Source organism: Tympanuchus pallidicinctus, unplaced genomic scaffold (assembly GCF_026119805.1).
Source record: "Tympanuchus pallidicinctus isolate F22 unplaced genomic scaffold, pur_lepc_1.0 scaffold3, whole genome shotgun sequence".
In the NCBI taxonomy this organism is placed as follows: Eukaryota; Metazoa; Chordata; class Aves; order Galliformes; family Phasianidae; genus Tympanuchus; species Tympanuchus pallidicinctus.
Window position 1 is genome coordinate 33036207 of NW_026294747.1, and position 20146 is coordinate 33056352.

Here is a 20146-nt window from a genome sequence, read left to right on the forward strand (position 1 = left end):
TGCTGAGTGTAAAATAACAAATGTTTTTTTCCAAGTAGACATTTAACTGTTTGCAAACTTACTTGCAAAGAACTCTGTATAAAACCATAATGAATATATATTCCAAATGCACATTTCACATAGGCATGAACTTGGTTGTTTCATCTTGAATAAGACTAAAGGGCACATTTTACTAACTTCCTCTGGAAGGAGTTTAACTGCTTCAGGTAGAAGGATGCAAGAATTAAAATAATGTTTTACAATTTAAATCACAACATAATTTCCAAAGGACAGATTTAAAATAATATGTACAACACTTTATTGTTTGGAAACAATTTATATAATGAACAACAGAATGTCAGATGAGCTTCTTGGCAAAATTTGTCACTCGTAGTGAATTGCCCCAATATAAAACTTTTCATTTGCATAACATATAACGTAACATAATAATAACACTTTTCTGATTTGACACTTGCTTGTGAAATGCAATACCCACATATGCAAGTAAGGTAACGAAAACAAACAGTTCCAAGTTGTGCTGTTAATGCAGCTTTAGTATTTATTTATTCAGCAATTCACTCCAGTCATTACTTTTTGATAGCAGAAAAAGAAATTGAAAAATATTCCTTACCTTATAATATTTACTTCCAGTATCATTTTGAAAAAGAGTAATACATTTGCTGTCTAGTCTCCAATAGTGTCGCTTTCTCTGCAAAGAAAAATAAGGGGAAATTTTTTCTACCAATTTTCAAGAAGAAAATTTCAAGAAAATTAAAGAAATGCTCTTTTCTGAAATGCACCATTTCCAAAAGTTTACGTTTTCATCTGAAGGGATGAACTGGGAAGGATAAATTACAAAAATTTTATGAGGCCTTTATGTTTGAGTTAAGGTTTTATAAGTTCATCTTTTATTGTACTAATGTAGCTCTGTTCAACTAGTCCATGTTTTGGAAGTTTAACATGTCATTATAGTCCCAAGGTTACACTCAGCAGTTGTGTTAATAAAATAAATCAACTTTCTTTTTCTATTGGTAGTAGCTCACTTTAGAAGGCCTATACTGACATTCTGATTCCTGTTTTTGCAGGTCTGAATGAAAACAACTTATTATTATTATTATTGATACCTTTATTTTACAAAAGTATAAACTCACCTAACAGTAAGATATCTAGGAAACAGTAGCTGGAAGATAAAGATACTTTCCAGAACCTCTAAATTGTTAATTTTTTTTTTACTTTCTTCAGAATGTCTTCATATTTGGTCTGTGATAATGCAACTCACAGATTCAGATACTACTGTGTGTTTTCACCTAGTACGGTGAAATACTTTCTTACAATCTCTGCCACAGATTTAGTACTATGGGAAATACAGATGTTGTAAAAATGGCATATAAGAGTGACTTTAAATTATTAATGTACTATTAGAATTTTCATTCTGAACAGTTATATAGCATGTGAAGTAACGTCTTCCTTAATATTTCTTACCAGTGTGTCCTTGCTGGTATAGTGAACCATCCAACCTTCTTTCATTACTGTGCTGCTTCTCCTTTTTGTGTGCTTCACAGACTGTACCACTCTCATTAATGGAATATTGTTGCTGGTTGAAGGGCTTAAGAATAAATCAGTAAAGTCTTTTTAAAAGAGGACAATTTTAGACAAATAGAAAAAATGTTTTTTATATGTACATTAACACCTGTAGCCTCTAACAGACCTGGACCAGACACTATTTTGTTTCGTCAGTCCAAGTATCTTGAGAGTACAAAGGGAAAAAAACTGTAATACCACAACAGGAGGAAGTCAGAGACCAATAGAAAGTTTACATACACAACATACACAAAATATTCCCCAAGATAGCTAAGATGATGGGCAAATGACTAGGGCCTCAACTAGAGTTGGGAAGAAATAGCGCAAGCATATGCTATGCATGATTCAGAGCATCACTTGATCTAGAATCTCTCATAAAGTAAGCATTGCCCATCAGATTACTGTCCTGTGATCTTTCTTGGGTTCACACACACTGTGGAATTATGACAGTTTACAGTAGAAAATGTGTCAACTAGCTGTGCATACACTGCTAGCATACAGCAGAGAATCTGCACGAACCTCTCACAGAAGGAGGTTTAGGATAATGCAGTTTATCTTCAAAGACTTTAAGCAAAGTGTTACTGCCCTGTACTTGGGTATGCATGCTGAAAACTTCCAGTGCTCAGCACAGTAACTCAGGAAGTCATGGGAACTTGACAGTATGCCTGGTAGCACAATCAGATAAAACATGGAACATCTCGTTGAAGAGATTTATGAAATAACAAAGCCAAATGGAGTTAACGATTACTAGAGCAGACTCAGCATAATGGAATCATCTGCTTCATCATCTTCTTAAATCCTAAACATAAATGCTTAGTCATTTCTGGCAGAATTTGAGATTCTGCATCCTACATGAAAACTGCACTGAGTTCATGCTGTGATCAGACAGGCTGCATGTACATATTCTTGTCAAAGAAATTTCCGTTTTTATTTTCCTTTTATAGACCTCTGAAAAATAATTCATGAACATGGCAAATACTCTTATAAATATGAGGGCTGCTCTGAAAGTAATATCTCCTATTTTATTATGTTGCAGCAAAATATCAGAGGAGGTTGGTAGTAATATGGAGATAAAGGCTGAGCCTGCCCACCAATATTCTGTTACATTTTGTTGCCATATGACAGATAGCAGCAGAGGGACACTGGGACAAAATGGCATCTGACATGGAAGTGTTGATGAAGCAAAGGTGAGGAAATGAGTTTTTCTTTGCAGAAAAGATAACACCCATTCACATTCATCAGCGTTTGCTGAACATTTACAGAGACTAAACAGAGGATGTGAGCACAGTGAGATGGTGAGTGGTGCATTTCAGCAGTGGTAACAGCAACATGAGAAACAAGTCATATTCTGGACAGCCATGTACAGCTGTCACATGATGAAATGAAGAGCGTCTTGATCTGCTAATTCCTGCAAATTGGCAGATTATGTTCAGGGAACTGTATACAGAGCTGAATATCAGCTTCAGTGTTGTAAACAATAGTAACAATGTTGAAATATCACAAAGTTTGTGCCAGGTGGGTCCTGTGAACAATACCCCATGAAAGTTCACCAAGATCTACTGGACCAGTTTGAGGTTGAAGGTGACAGTTTCCTGGATCACATCATTGCCAATGATTAAACATGGTGTCACCACTATGAGTAAAAAGTAAAAATGGCAGTCCATGGAATGGCAACACATAAATTCCTCATCAGAGGAAAAGATCAATGCAATCCTCAGAGGGTAAAATGATGTACACTATCTTTTGGAATAGGAAATGTGTGACTGTTCTGGATTTCCTGGAACCCAGACAAACCATCAACTTTGAGCTCTACATCACAACACTATCTAAGTTGAAGGTTTGAACTTCCAGACTCCAGCCAGAAAATAAGACATCCTTTCTCGTTTTACAGCAGGCCCTATGCCATTTGGAAGACCATGGACCAATATTGGCTGGATTATCCTACCACACCCCTCATATAGTTCAGAATTGGAGCATTTTTACTTCTATCTGTTCAGGCCAATAAAAAATGGGCTGTGTGGGTGACATCTTCCTAGCAACAGCACAATCATAGCAGCTGTGAATCTGCAGGTCACTTCCACTGGTGCAGATTTTTAAAAGTGTCGGAAAGTGTTTTTATAGGTGTGCAGGCTCTTGTTCTTCACTGATAAAAATGCATAGCTAAGGGTGGTGATTATGTTGAAAAATAGAAGTTCGTAGCTGAGAATTTGCTCTATCAAATAACGTTATTAGGTCTTTGTGACGTATGTAGTCAGTGGAAGGTATTTCTGGAACTTCAGGGATGCCCCTCAACTATGTAAAACAAGTAAGTGGTTTATCTGTAGATAATTCAGAATCTCTATTTTAAAGAACTCAGTATGCCATCCATGCAATGTGACTTAGACATTCAAGATGATATTACAACATTGAATTTTGTGATAAAAAGCAGATGCTTATATTCTAATGATACATGTCTATACATAAGTACTTATGCAGAAGAATATGTTTACAGCTTGCTGCTGCTGATAGTAAAACTGCTAATTGCTGAAATGGATAACTTTCAATTAGAGCAAAATGTTTGTGTCAGTGAAAGAGAATTTAGGGGAACATGCTTCAGGAAAAGATTCCTAGTATGCAAAATAAGAGGAACTGCAGGTTAAACTGGCATTCATGAAGAAAAAATATCCTATAATTGTTCTTCAAAGTAAAGAATCCTTGCTCCAAAGAAACGAGAAGACAAGACCTTAATACATTTTTGGTTCACTGACAATCAATCTCTACTTTTTTTCTCTAGTACTCTGCAGTTCTAATAAGCAAAAATGATTTTTTTCTTCTCCTCAGACATTTCTACAGTAAATCGCACAATTTAATTCCTTTTTTTCTTCTGATTGGTCATTTCAAAACACTGATTTATTTTGTAATTTTCTTGAAACTCATAGTTTGTTAAGAGTTCCTTCTTTCTGAAGATATATGAAAATGCAAGCAATACACCTAAGGCCAATTATATCATAGTCAATTGCACAGGGTTTTTTTGTTTTGTTTTGTTTTGTTTGGCTTTCATCTATATAGCCAAGTATTTCACTTCCAGGTGGGAAAAAATGTTTGGGAAAATAAACACATTTTAAAAAATATTCTCTGTTGCTGATTTACAAATGAAGTTCAACAACATAATTTTCAGAAAAGAGCAGATATGTAAAAAATACAATCTTTTGAACAAAATTTCAGCTTGACAATTACATTTAAATTCCTTTTAAAATCCTAGTGGAGGAAATAATCTCATCATAATTTCAGAACCATCACATATCACTAACTCTCTCCATCCTGAATGAGTGAGAATGCAGTTCATTTAGATTTCTCCTTCAGTCTTAGGCATAATATAAGGCATAACAAATAAATACAAAAGAAGATGGAAGGTTCACCTGATCATCCTGTTAGACTCATCATGATCTGGATCAGGATCCTGCATTTCCCCATTGTCACTATGGCATCCCGTCATTGAAATCTCAGAGTCATGAGCTATAGATTCTTCCATGTCATCTATAAAACTGCTGTTTCTTTCACTGTCATTGTCGTCACTCCCTTCTTCCATGACCACATCAGACTCAGCCCCAGGACTAAGGAGATCTGGAATATTATTTCTTGAATTATTATCTGAACACATACAATACTCCAACCACAACATCCTAACGTATTTTAAGCTTCAGAAAAACCCAGGTTCTTTCTGGAATTCTACTGTCTGAGTCTCTATGCATTCAGTGTGTAATGGTGAAGGTGATCTTTAACCAACCATTTCGAAAATCACTACAGAAAACTGGAAACACATTAAACTGGAGTATTTTCAGAACTACAACTTTCTACTAAAAAGCTACCAAAGCCAAGGCAGAATTTCTTATCCATAGACTTCTATTCAAACATTCTATACACATGAGTTTTATTTCTGAGATCTTCTGGCAGATTTTCCATGCAGCTTGAATGTTGTGCACTGACTTGATGGCTGTTGGCAGGCTACAGCTGCAAACTGATGCTAGAAAAGCAGAAATTTCAAAACTAAAAATTTTGTAATATGATGGTGACATGATGATGAACTATTGAAACAACTCCCAAGATGATTATTTATAATGTGAATTATTTATTTGTGCAGAAAATGTATTTCCTTTGCACCGGTGCTTCCTATGAAGACTGTACAATATGGACAGTAATCCATTCTAATGAAATGACATTCCCTGCCCTTAAGAAGGAAATATTTAATTAATATAAAATAGCTCTCTGTAATATAGTACTGAAAAAACAATGATGCTTTAAGTTTTAGCACACAGTGCATAATATAAACAGTATAAATATATTAAAGAAGTGCATGTTCAAATAATGTTAAACTTTCTCATTTGTTATTAAATTTGCATAGGCAAGATCAAAGAAACAACTTTTTACTGTACTCTTGCTTGCAAATGGATTAATCTGGAAGACTGAAAAAGAGAAAAAAATTACTTAGCTAAAGGCTTCATTACAAAAAAGAAAAAAACCCACAGAAAATCAACAATGAAAAAAGAAACCAATGAAAAAAGTCAAAATTATAAATTCTGTCAGATATAAAAACTTTATTTTTCTGGATAATTTGCACTGTCTCAGGACCCACTCAGATACTCATGGACAGGAATTTTACACAAAGTCTAATCACAGGAAGATATCAAATGTTCTCACTAAGAAATTTTCACCAAATTTTGTGTAGGCAAGTTCTTGACAGTCAAAACAGGGGATGCTCCAAAACAATAAGAGCATTGAGATGACTGCTGGAAAAATGATTTGAACTGATGGCATTTCACTGGAACTGGAAGTGTATGGCTGAAACATTTGTTTCCATACACAGTAGTTTTCAAATGTTTATATATAAGTTTCTGATGTATGACTAAGAGACACATTATACTTAATTTCTAGCTGAAACAGTCATCCAGCCATGAATGATATTTCACAGTTCAGGACTCCCTTTTTGCTATTCATACAGCATGGCTTTATATCTCTATTTTTAATAAACCCACAGCCAGTTAAAAATATCCTCCCACATTTAGTGTTTAATGTATATATTAATGAGACCATGCTTGAAATTTTATTGCTTCAGCTCTTCCTTCACTTACTATTTTGGGGAAGATGCATCACACAGCAGATGGAAAGAGTGGCAGATACGGTATTTTATTTAGTAAGATGGAAATTAATGTGAACCAAATTTCTGTAAGAATAGAAATGAGACACCAGAATGAAATTGCCTATGAAAAGTCTAAGGACCCCATGTCATTCATTTAGACACAAAGTTAAGAGTTATACTATAATGCTATGGATACTACTTTATGGAAATTGGTGAGGAAAAGCCAAGTTCTAGAATTTTTACAGCAGAGAGCTCCAAGGACCTAAGAACTAATTCTGCAGAGTTACACAAAAAGAAGTTTAGTGCTTTCTAAAATACTGCATGGAGTAAGCACTCTCACCCCTTAATGGCTTTGTACAAGCTTCCCTCACTTAGTTTTTCCTCAGAGAAAGCATTACATCTCATTAGTCTGCCGTCAGATTCGTGGTTGGAGGAAAGCAAACAAAAAATAGTGTGTTATTTGTCAGGCAAAGGCATGGAGGGGATAAAGATTGTGTTGAAGGAATGAAGTACAGCTGTCTGAGACGAAGAGTGGGAAATCAAAAGAGTGACAGAGAAACAAATGCAAATTTTTTTCATTTAGTCTAGCTGTCCAGAAATAAGTCCTGCTTTTCCACCTTAACACTTCTGATCAATCCTATTTTGCACTGTCCTCTAAAATCACACCTAAAATGCATGCAGTAGAAATTTTATCATCTATAAGCAGACTTAGTGACTTCCTCTGGCTCTGCAAATCTCTGCTCACAACTATTTATAAACTTAAAAAAGGAAGATGTATACAAGATTGGAAGATGCATAAAAAGGATTTTTCTAAGCTACTCAAGATTTCTACATGGAAAACTCCATACTGTTATCAATGAGTTTAGCACATTTTTAGCTTTTGGATTTGAAACTAAGTCTACCCCTCTCCATAAGCAAGTTATGGGACAAGTAATGGTTAAGAGAGGTACAAGAGGTGCAAATTTAAGTTCCATATTACCATGTGGAAGAACTTCTTTACAGTAAGTGTGATGGAACAGGTTACCCAGAGATGTTGTGGAGCATCCTAAGGAGATACTCAAGACTCCTCTGGATGCCTACCTGCGTGACCCATTGTAGGTGCCCTGCTTATGGAAGGGGGGTTGGACTCAATGGTCTCTTGAGGTCCTTTCCAACCCATGTGATTCTATGTACTATTAAAAAACACTGGAGATTCCAAGAGCTAAATTTGAGGTGTACGACAGTGGATATGCACTTGGAGAACCACATCAATATTCCCAAAAGTCAGGATATTCAGCATCTAAAATGTTTTTGCCTATGTTAATTGCCATTAAACAGAAAAAACTTTGCAGTAATATAGTCACACAAATATGAAAAATTACTTAACACTTTTGATTTTAGTATTGTTGGCACCTTTTCAATAAAGAAAATCATTGGTTTAAAGATTGAAAAAGGATATCTAATGAAGCAAAACCTTCTCAACCTCAGATGCAGTTTAGGCTGACAATATGATAATATGCATTAGACACTGAACAATTTACCACACTTCTCATTCCTTTATCACAAAGAAAAGTGATATTTTCAAGACAATCAACAACTCATCTACAAAAACCCTTTTTTTCTCCAGTACTGTCCATCAAGCCTAGCCATACATTTCTATAGTTGACACAAAACTGACAGCACATATATGGGAAATTCTGTAGATAATCAAGCTTTCAATTCTGGCAACTGATACGATTAGTTTTATCCCAAATGGCCTTCAAAGTTCTCCCAGTATACAGTTCCTTCTCTGGAAGATTATCCCAAAACAAACAAACTTCTTCCCTTCTCAAATTAAAAACCAATTTTGTGTTTTTATCTACTGCATGAAAGCCTTCTTCTCATGGATTTGGCTCTTCAATTTACTTTGGCATTCTGTGAGCAACGATCACCGAGAAGTTTTGCTGCTGAAGCCACCCCCGTGGCATGGTTGAGCCTGCCTCTCAGCGCTGCATTTTGAAGATCTGTGCTCCAAAATGGTAATGTATGAACTATTTATAAGGTTCCTCCCACACTTCATCTCCAATACAAGAAATATCTTAGTGGAAAGGCTACTCCCAAGCAGTGGAAAAAGATGTCTTTGTACACATAGGCTTTACACTTCTCTGTTATCTAACTCGTGGTTTAAACAAGGCCAGAAACAATTGTTAAAGTAACTTACCTCCATTAATGGCAACTTCCCCCAGGCAGTTATTTGGTACTTTAGGAGCACAGCGCTTGTGACAATTGAACCTACAGTCTGGCAAGAGAAAAGGAACATAATATAATTATTTGTCTTTTTCACTGCCACAGTTTCATTTCTTTTTCCTGCAATAACCTATAACTGTCAAGCTCAATCATTTCACTAGCACAAAGTTAACTTAACATGATCAGAGAGAACTAGTCTGGCCACATGCCATTTGCCAGTACAGCAGACAGGATGAACACACCAACAGCCTCCCACAGAGAAGGAAAGCAGTGCTTACAGCAATGGCAGGAAGCTTTCACTGCACCATGTGCTACACTGATCTTGGGGAGCAAGTTGGATACCTGTGCACTTGGCTGAAAAACCAAAGATACTTTTCTACTACAAGAAGCAGATCAGGCTGCAGCACATCCACTTCAGCTTAGACATTTGACTACATATCAAATACAAAAGAAAACTGAAGAAGCAGAACCTTAGCTAGCAATTTTACATGAGGAATACTTGCTCTTTGCATCATCAAGCAACTTCTAGACAGTTTTAAGTGAAGGCCCTCATTCACAGATATTTTTACTACTGTCTACTTCTACATTCTTCACATCTGTAAATGGCACTTTATTAGATGTCATTTCAATTATTTTCTTTTGGCTTATGGAACACATTTTACTTGAACTCAGAGCTGTAATTTATTAAAAGAGCTTGAAAAGCAAAGTCTGGAAGGAAAAAATACATTAGAGATGCCTCTATCCTTGTAATTATTTAACTTCAGATTGATTCAAAAACCAACCAAGAGACTGCAGTGCCAACAAGTTTTTTTCTGTTTCTGGTTTTTTATTTATTTATTTATTTTTATTTTTAATTCTCATATAAGACCTTATTGTTTTACTTCCACTAGAATTCCCCTCAAACTTCTAACTGCTGAGAAGAATGTACATGCTATAATCAAAGCACAAAAACTTGCAGATAGAAAACAATGAAGATTAAGAATATGGTTCTACGTGTTAACTATTCTGCTGTAACTGCCCATGAGCACACTATCACCTAGTGACAAACAAAATAATCTACACCTTAGTGACAAAGATGTAAGGTACCTCAGCTATACCACAGAGTAATAATAAATAGCATGCAGCCAGCTCTTGAAGAACTAGTGTAATTCTGATCCCAGCATAATCCAGTGTAATTGATCATGTGACTACATATGGACACTTCGGTAAAGAAATCCTGAGTGAACCTACATATCAGTTACTCAAATGTTAATTTACTAATTTTATTATGCTTAGCTTTTATATACCTAAAGAAAGTTTACTTACCTTTACACTGCAAACCCTGTCTAAAAAGCCCTTTGAGAAGTTTCTTACAGTACTGGCAAACTGTTGGCCGTGTGTAAGAGTGGATGACAAATGTGTGAGGCACTTTAACCTTAGAAAGTAGGATCTTGTCGAGCTGAATAGGTCGTCCAATGTAGGATTGTGAATTTGATCTCTTCTCTCGCCCAGTGAATGATTCTGACGGCGTTTTTTGCTGTGAAATACATAAAAGGACATTTAAAATAAATAATGATTTATTCATTTTTAATAGCATAATATACATATGCCTCACAAATATTAAATTATCTGTCATAAAAAGCATACTTTGCTTTTAAACACTAACAGAATATGCAACATATCCCTGCCTGAGATTGTTTTTAAAAACTTAGAATGGTATCAAATAATATGTTTGCTAACACTAGCATCATACATTTCACAATGTGGATAAATCTGTGTTGCTGTTGTTGATTTTCAATTTAAAAACAGATTTTTATAAAAATGAAAAGATTCATAAAAAATTTCTCAGAAAAACATTTTTTTGGTTCTGAGTAAAACAAGAACCATTTTTTTCCTTCTCTCCTATTTCCTGATTTATACAAAGGTAACTTTGAAAAACTACTTTTGTACAAACATTAAGGAAATTGTTATCTTGATCTATGCACATGCAGGTTTTTGATAAAAAGCAGATCAGTATCTCTCATCCACTTTACTTATAACTTTTGCTATTGCTAACCTTATCACATTCAGATTATGCCTGACAAATCAGAACAGGTATTTATATTTCTCTCTATAAATACACATGAATTGAGACACGCTTTCTCTAAGAAATAGAATAAAAAAATTCCTGAATGAAATAAGTTACCATATTTTTCTGCTAAATACATTTAGATGTAAATATGGTAAATAACACAGAAAATTATGGACTCAAAAAACTGTGTACTCCTAAGAGCTGCCTTGAGGAACAAACTACACCCACAGTTAACATGGAAAAGAAAAATACAGTAACAAGATGCAACTTAATCTTTTAAAATTCATCATTTTCTTGCTTGTTGAAAAAATATGTTCAGGAAATTAAAGGCTAGAAAATGAGCCATTCTCTATTTGGCCTCTACTAGTCAAAGGCTGCAGAAGCTGAAACTTTGGATTGGCCTAACTTGGAAAACTATTTTCCTTCAAACTAATAATGTTACAACAAAGCTGTCATCCTTAGAGACCAATTATTATTTCCTGCTCACTAAAATATAAGTCAATTTCTGTATGCTTCTGTCTGAGAACCTTGGAGCAAGGGGAGATTTGTATGCCATTTTGGTGGTAAACAAACCTGAGGAGTTTTAGCCTTGTCTTCACAGCATATTTGTCAAAGAAACAGAAAGATAATTCTTACAAAAACCAGATGGGTTTCTTACTATAAAGACCAATTTCTTTTCTTTTGCATAATTATTGCATAACTATCTCTTTCCAAAGAAGCACATGCAATAGATTTGTTGAACATTAGAGCTTCCCTACTATTTGACAACAATGCCAGCTTCACACTTATTCAGTGTATAAATGCAGGCCTGTCAGTCAAGGAGAAATATGCAAAATACACTGTATGAACCACGTGCATATATTCACCATAAGCAAGTTAGTTTGAAATAAGTGTAGGAAAGTGTCTGTCTTCTCTTCACCACATATAATAACAGAAAATGTACAAGTTCATGCTTTGATGTTACATGTTTACTTCCTTCCTGAGCCTTCCATCTCTAGGCTCTGTAATGCACCTATACATACAAAAAAACCAGCTTCAGTTTAGGATTAAAATTGTTTAATATTGATCAGTTAGTAATACTCATAGAATCATAGAATGACCTGGGTTGAAAAGTACCTCAAAGACCATCTTGTTTCAAGCCCCTGCCCTGGGCAGGATCACCAATCCCTAGACCAGGCTGCCCAGAGCCACATCCAGCCTGGCCTTGAATGCCTGCAGGGATGGGGCATCCACAACCTCCTGTGGCAACCTGTTCCAGTGTGTCACCACCCTATGCATGAAAAACTTCCTCCTAATATCTAACCTAAACCTCCCCTGTCTTAGTTTAAAACCATGCCCCCTTGCCCTATTGCTATCGATCCATGTAAACAGTCATTTCCCCTCCTGTTTATACGCTGCTTTCAAGTACTGGAAGATCACAGTGAGGTCTCTTTCTCATCTCCAAGCTAAACAAGCCCAGTTCCCTCAATCTTTCTTCATAAGAGATGTGCTCCAGATCTCTGATCTGGATCAAGATCTTATTGGCCCTCCTCTGGACCTGTTCCAGGAGCTCTGCATCCTTCTTGTGCTGGGGGCCCCAGGTCCCCAGCAATACTCCAGATGGAGCCTCACAAGAGCTGAGTAGAGGGGGACAATCACCTTCCTCTTCCTGCTGGCCACCTCTTTTTTAATTCAGTCCAGGATATAATTGGCCTTCCAGGTTGCAAGTGCACACAGCTGGCTCATGTTCAGCTTCTCATCTACCAGCACCCTTGAGTCCTTCTCCCCAGAGCTGCCCTCAAAGAGTTCTTTCCTCAATCTGTATAAATACCTGGGAGTGTCCCAGCCCAAGTGCAACACCTTGCACTAGATTGATACCACAGCAGTCTTAGTGCAGTGCCTTAAAACAGTCACTCATCCTCAACCCCATGCCATAGTCAGGCATGCACAAGACTAAAACTGTTGTCCTATCTGATGTATTATATTTTTAACGGAAATATATTATTTTTAAATAATTCTTTAAAGATTTGTCTTAACCCTAATCTCACAAAACCTACCCCTGCAGATCCCCCAGTGACACTATAAACACCTTGCCCCATAAACTCAACAGAGCTATCTAAGATATTAGTCACAAAATTTGATGTCTTTGTCTTCAAATGGACATTGGTGGAATTTTAATGTGGTGACACAATTAAAATGTATTTTCACAAAACAAAACTGATGGAGAGAAGTAAAATTTTCTAAGGAGAGTTATATTGTTTACTTTTATGTTGTTGCAAAAAATCAATATTTCAGCTTGCTAAGCGATTTCTTGACAATCTTACGGTTTTTTGAAACATAAGCAATCCAAATGTCTCCTAACATGCTCTTGCTAAAATCACCAATTAGTACCATCTACATAAATGAAATCTACTTTGTATTGTTGTACTAGGTTTTGTTTTCAACATTATTGTTGAATGAAAAATTATTTTAGCAATTGAATACTGATAAAATCTTTCCTCAAAGGACTTCAGAAAGTTGACTTGGCTTGCCTTTACTCACCAAATAGCTAGCAGGTTTTGGAAACTTCAGGAGTGCTGCTGAAATGTACTGAGACTAACTTTAGGTACCAGTATGATAAACTGAGAGAGGCAATATTTTCCCTTCCTGGCCTAATCCCATGGATTGGCACTCTTTCCTCTTCCAACAGAGGCAACATAAAATCTGCTTCCGTCGGGTAGCAAGTGCAGGGAAGTTGGATGGCATGAAACACAAAGGTCACTCCACAACGCCAGGGACTGACTGCTTAGGAGAACCATCTAAATTTACAGGTCATGATCTTCTCCTCCCAATACCTTCCAAAATAGTTTTCAACATCCCTTAACTTTAATTTCCACCATCCAGCATCAGGCAGATACCATAATTTAAAATTCCTAAAAGGAAAACAGGAACTACACTATTTTCATAGTAAAAGCAAGACTCTTGCACAAAAGCACCTTCTTTTTTGCTGGTGAGCCTGATTTGTTAGAAAGATAAATTAGCTTTTCCTGGTAGTGAGCCAGACTACTGACTCAGCAACTCTGGAAACTTCCCAGGAAATGATTGCTTAACTGGATTACACCATGGAAACTAACAGCCTGCACTGCTCCAAACACTAAACAGTCCTTCTAACAATCACGCTAGCAAGGTAATCTATATTTTAACAGATTAGAATATTATCTTCCAAGTGACAACAAAAACAAAGGAACATGTGAAATTATTTAACTTCATGGATGTTCAATCGAGCCAGTGAATTGATCCAGTATTGCCTTGAGTTATGAAAATATCAGAACCTAGTACTTGCTTATTTCTTATTTTAGAAAAAACAAAACAAAACAAAACAAAACAAAAAAAAACAAAAAACAGATGAGGCTTTCTTTCTCTCTTTCAAGAATGGAGAAGTGCCAAGCTGTTCCCCGACACTCCATTCTACATATTGCTTACTTTCTTTAGCTGATCCCTTGCCCCTCATTCTTGATCAATCTCTTCAGATTTTTGGAATGTCCTGAAACTGTATATCATTTGTTAGACTTTGTTAAAAGCTACTCAAGAAGAAAACTATTTGCCTACATTAGGACAGTCAGCTGAATATGAGCCAGCAGTGTGCCCAGGTGGCCTGTGGCATCCTGGCTTGTATCAGAAATTATGTAGTGAGCAGCACCAGGGAAGTAATCTTGCTCCTGTACTTGGCACTGGTGAGGTCTCACCTCGAGTGCTCTGTTCAGTTTTGGGCATGTCAATTCAGGAAGAACATTAAGGAGCTGGAGCAGATTCAAAGAAAGGCAACAAGGCTTATAAAGAGCTTGGAGAATATTCCCTACAAGGTGCAAAAAAAAGGAACTAGGACTGTTTAGTTTGGGGAAGAGGAGGCTGAGGGGAGATCTCATTGCTCTCTTCCAATACCTGAAAGGCGCTCACAGTGAAAGCAGGGTTGGCCTCCTCTCACTAGTGATAGGTGATAGGACGAAAGGAAATGGCCTCAAAAAACCGTTTGGATGTGGTGCTCAGGGACATGATTTAGCAGAGGGTTGTTAGAGTTAGGGTAGTATGATTAGGTTGCAGTTGGACTTTATGATCTTTAAGGTCCTTTCCAACCTGAGCAATTTTATGATTTTAGGATTTAACAGCCCTACAATCCAATTGCACAAAGCCTAAAATGTAACACATCCAATTGCACAAAGCCTAAAATGTAATTGCTGATTGTCCAACTTTTTATTAAAAGGCTTCAAAAAGTACTAAAAAAAATGTCCCAGAGTTTCCGGAAGAACTTCACTGAAGAGTTTCATGTGCTATAACACTCAGAAAAATCATTACTGAATTTTGACATTTGAATGTCTTACTGTAAATTATGCTTGTGGAAACACATTCAAATAAATTTGTCCTGAACAAGAACAAACTGCACATCCCAAGCTCCCCTAAATGAGTAATTTTTCAAAACCGTTCACAGACAAGTGCTTCTCTTTTGCAGGCCCAGTATCTAAAAAGCTCTGTGATATTATCCCTGTGCATAACACCAAGACAGCCAACCAAAAAATTATGGTATTCCTACATTTTTGAAGTGCTTGCACTAAAAGCAGAAAAAAAATCTAGTTTATTTATTAGGATGTATATTAATTAGTATACATTAAAACAAAACCAACAAAATAACTGATGTCATGAAGTTGCATTTTTCATGTGGAAATATATTGCTGAAATATGCACTTCTTTCTTGTATTGAAGGCAAAAGATAAAGACAATATGTTCACACACAAATTTTTCACAGGAAATTAGCGTCATATATGAAGTTATATTTATCAGTCACCACAGGAACTATGTTCTTTGCTGCAATGCAAATGCTGACTTTCTTTAATAAATTAAACTATGTGACTATAATTAAGTGAATTCAAGGAAACAAATCTTCAATTAAATACACTGAAATACCACACTTAGAATTCAATCAACTGTGTTGTCTTTTGATGCTTCTTGCACTCTTCTCTTTAACTCAAGTGTATGATTTAATCTCACAAGCACCACAGTTAGCTATCTATGGTCTGAAAAACACTTCAATATTAAATGTGTAAACACGTCAAAGAACTGACTTCAGTAGTGTTAAATTAAACTACCCACAGATGGAAATTATTATGTACCCCGTTCTCCTGCTCAGATATCAATAGCAGCAAATGGTAGTATGAATGTTTTTTTATGTAACCTGCCTTATTTTGCAAAGTAACAAAAAATGTTTAATAAATTTCAGCAGTAGTTGTGTGACTATGCTATCTTCTCCAGCAGTCAGGGATTTCCCCAAACAAAAGCTCTTTGTTGACAAAGATTTGCTAGTGGCTACAGAGGCTATTAGGGTTTATTTAGAGTATCTACAAGTCCCCAGTTTAAGCTACAGAGACTTATATGTAGGTTCACAAGCTGAAAACTGCAAGTTTAAGCTCCTAGGAGCAGGCCCTTATCTCAATCCATAAGTTCTTGCACTTTTCAATCTTCTCCTCCACTCCACTGTGAAGGAAGCATGCAAACAGATGTGCAGTGTTTAGTTTTCTGCCAGGTTAAAGCACAACACTGGAGGAAAACTTGAGGGTGACAAGAATAAAGTGTATTTGTGAGTAGTGTTAATTCAGAGTTAACTTGAGAGTCTCTCCTTTTGAAGAAATATTAATTTTCCCCCTTGGGTTAATCAACCCAACTATATTCATTAGAGAAGGGCTCCTACTGATTACAACTGGAATAAGGCACAGAACTGCTCTCAGCTGCAGCACCCTAGCTATTCTTTAGCCCTTCCCTAAAAGTTCCTTCTTTCCAGTCCATTGAGTTACTGAGGCATACAGGTACTGGAACTGAGAAAATTAGATGTCTGACTGGAAAATGAAGGTTTCGTAGAGCAGGAATTTTTTGCTCACTAGATTCCTTATTTGAAATGAATGAGAGAAAAAAGCAGCTGTATCAACAGCTAGAGATGAGGAAAAGAAGAGAAAATGGCCATCCATAACTGCAGACTCCCAGGGACTCTAGGACTCAATGTCCTATCACCACAAAATCTCTCTTCTGTACATAGCTAAGAAGCTTCAGACCTGCATATAATAAATATACACAGGCAGGCAACATTCTGTCAGTGATATACAAATAGTCTTTTTAACTAAAACTATTTTTTAGAAAATAATTCCTGATTTTCCATTAAGAAGTAAAGATAACATATAAGTAAAATTTTTAACACTTCATTTACCCATGGCCCAAAGACAGAACGTTCCTATTTTAAACACAAAACTCAGCTAGATTTTTTTTCTGGAGACATCACCGCCAATGCATCTAATAAAATTACATTTACACGTCAACATTGATCATTTCCAGAAGAATGAATAAAAGTCACAAAATAATGAAAACATAAATAGCACAGAAATTAAATGTTGTGTCATATAAATGTTTTAAAGTACAAATATAGTTAGTTAATACATTCTTTCCTTTAAAAAAGAAACTTTTTTTTCCCCCAAATACCACCTTTAGTATTTACTACTTTCACTTACCATTAATTTATGACAGTCCGAGACTGTATGGATCATCATTTTTCAGATAGCACATACATAGAATAAAATTGTTAGATATTAAAAATACTCTATTCCATGTATGTTTGTTTATATTGTTTTGTGAGTGTTTTACAGAGTTGTACTTCTTGGGCATTCTACATTACTTAGGCAAACAAAAATTACAATAATTATGTTTGAGGAAAAAAAACACAGAAATTTATTTTTAAAAGATAAATGTTTGGATATGTTCAACATTAAAAATATTTCTCAAATTAATTATCTATTTTCCAAAGCTCAATATTCTACCTCTGCATATCAAATACATGCTGCAAGGAAAAGATGTCAAAATTTTATTTTCCAAAATTTTTAAAAATTTATTGCATTTAATAAGCTTCCTTAGGGAATCCATATTGAACATCCATTAAGAATCCTTTTGATGTGAATTATGCATTAAAAAAATTGATATACTGTTTTCTCACTAACACACTATTATTATTTATGGCTATGACTCAGTTGTACACAGTTAAAATAAATTTTTAATTATTTTAAAATTATATTTTCCAGAGAAAAACAGAATCCTTGACTGATTTTTGTAATGCAACTATATTCTGAAAAAAGCTTCTATGTTGTGTCATGATATTAAAAGCTTGCTAGCAACCACTTTAGGTCAGTTTGTTCATCTCAGGATGTTTATTTTGTACATTACTCCAGCAAATTCCCAATGTTCCGAAAGTGAAGTTTAGATGTTCTTCCCATCTATTACAAAATGTCACTTTCATATCAAAATATTTTAATATCAGCGGAGTTTTACTCTTTAATATAAGAAGAATTATGATCTTCACTTTGGAATAGTGGCTTTGGAGTTTTATACCAGATATACTCACCCTCTTTCTAAAAGAAAAAAATAAATGCTCTTGAGTTCTCGAGATTACATAAAATCATGCTGATAATTAATAAAAGAGATTGTTCCTGACAGTATAGTAGGGAATAAATTTAGTACATACCTCATAGCCAGGGCTAACAGGAGACTGAGACAGGAAGTTGGAAAGAATAAAAGATAGACCAAAGAAATAATGGAAAAAAGACAGAAAATAATGTTACTTTAGAAGCAAGCATGAAAAGGCTATTATTTTATACATTAATTCTACATAGCTTGCTCTGAAAGTAATGCCTTCCATTTATTTCCTTGGAAATGACAACAGATACAAAGAGCACAACTACACTATTTGATAGAGCAAATTCTCAGCTACAAAACACTATTTTTCAGTGTAGTCACCATCATTAGCTATGCCTTTTTGCTAGCAATGATCAAGAGCCTGCATGCTGCACTGGTAAAACTCTGCACTAGCAGAGGTATAACCCACCATCACCACTACTGAAATGCACAACCCACCATCTCACTGTGCTCACATCCACTGCTCAGTTTCCATAAACATTCAACACACATCAATGTATGTCAGTAGGTGCCATTTTTTCCACATAGAGGGATTCAGTTCTACACCTTGGCTTCATCCACACTTTTATGCCAGATGCATTTTTGTCAGAATGCCCCTCTGCTGCCGTCTATTGTATGGCAACAACGTGTAATGGAATGTTGGTGGGTAGGTTGAACCCCAACAGACATATTACCACCATCCTCCTCTAATCTTGTGTTCCACCATAATAAAATAGAAGACATTACTTTCATCGCAACCCTGATATGTTATAGAATAGAATGGAAAAGAATTGCATTTGAGCTATGATAGGTAAAAACTTGGGTAACACTACACCCTCCTAGTTTTACTTAATTTTAGTATATCCATTTGATGAGTTTTACACTGTGAAGTTAGGAAGAAAAAAAGGATATTGCCCAGATTTTATTTTATTTTTAAAGTCACATTTAAGTATAGCCCCCAGTCAATTTTCAGCTCAAATGAAATGCTTTATTGGCTAATGAGGACAGACATAAACTTTGAAACTGTGCCTGCTGTGGCAATTCCCTAGAAAAGGATAATTCAAATAACTGTTGAAGGATACTACATTACCCATTACCATGCCTCAAAGATTTCTCAAATACCAAAATTCTACAATTTACGGCAAAATGTCTTAGCTCCTTCACATAATGTAAAAAATATATATACTGAAATAAAAATTCAGATAATTTTGCCCCCTATGAAGAGTCTCCAGGAACTATCAACTCTCTATCAACTGTTACCACTCCACTTAGTAAATAGGTTAAAAATGAAATTTATTTTAGTTCTATTTAAGTAACTGGTAGATCTCTGACTGAATTCACTAGTCTCAGCTGGAGTTTATATTTTTCTGTCAGTGACTCAAGAATCATGCCAATACAATAAAAATAATGTATAATAAAATTTTGTGATAACGGTCAATGTCTCTTTGTCTATTCACAAAGATTCCAGAATAATGAAATACATTTCAAAATACATGCTTTGATTTCACATCATAAATTGCCATAAAACTTATCTCAGAGTACAACAAAGGAATGGAGTTCAAAGAAGAGGTCTGATGTAGGAAAAGTGAAAAAAGTCTATATAGACTTAAAAAAGGTGGAAAAATTCAAACGTTCAATGCAAAAACAAAAACACATGAAGAAGTCTTGTTTGAGATCTCATCTGAAAATATGATAAATGATACCATGATTTCCTGAAGTAAAAGTGACATTGGAAAAGCACTTATTTCATTTTTCTAGGCTTATGCCTATCCTTG

General features: G+C 35.5%; 1 protein-coding gene across 5 annotated transcripts in view; it reads right to left on the reverse strand.

The window, feature by feature from the left end:
* PRKD1 (protein kinase D1) overlaps positions 1-20146 on the reverse strand; it is a 108952-nt gene that overhangs the window by 16220 nt on the left and 72586 nt on the right. For 3 of the 5 annotated variants that reach the window (XM_052693224.1, XM_052693223.1, XM_052693227.1), the window contains exons 5-10: positions 18442-18465; positions 10187-10397; positions 8856-8933; positions 4959-5163; positions 1462-1585; positions 611-688 (exon numbers count right to left, since the gene is read on the reverse strand). In XM_052693224.1, coding sequence (XP_052549184.1) covers positions 611-688; positions 1462-1585; positions 4959-5163; positions 8856-8933; positions 10187-10397; positions 18442-18465 — 720 coding nt within the window. The remainder of the gene's footprint in view (positions 1-610; positions 689-1461; positions 1586-4958; positions 5164-8855; positions 8934-10186; positions 10398-18441; positions 18466-20146) is intronic. The other 2 variants (XM_052693225.1, XM_052693226.1) reach the window with 1 other exon arrangement.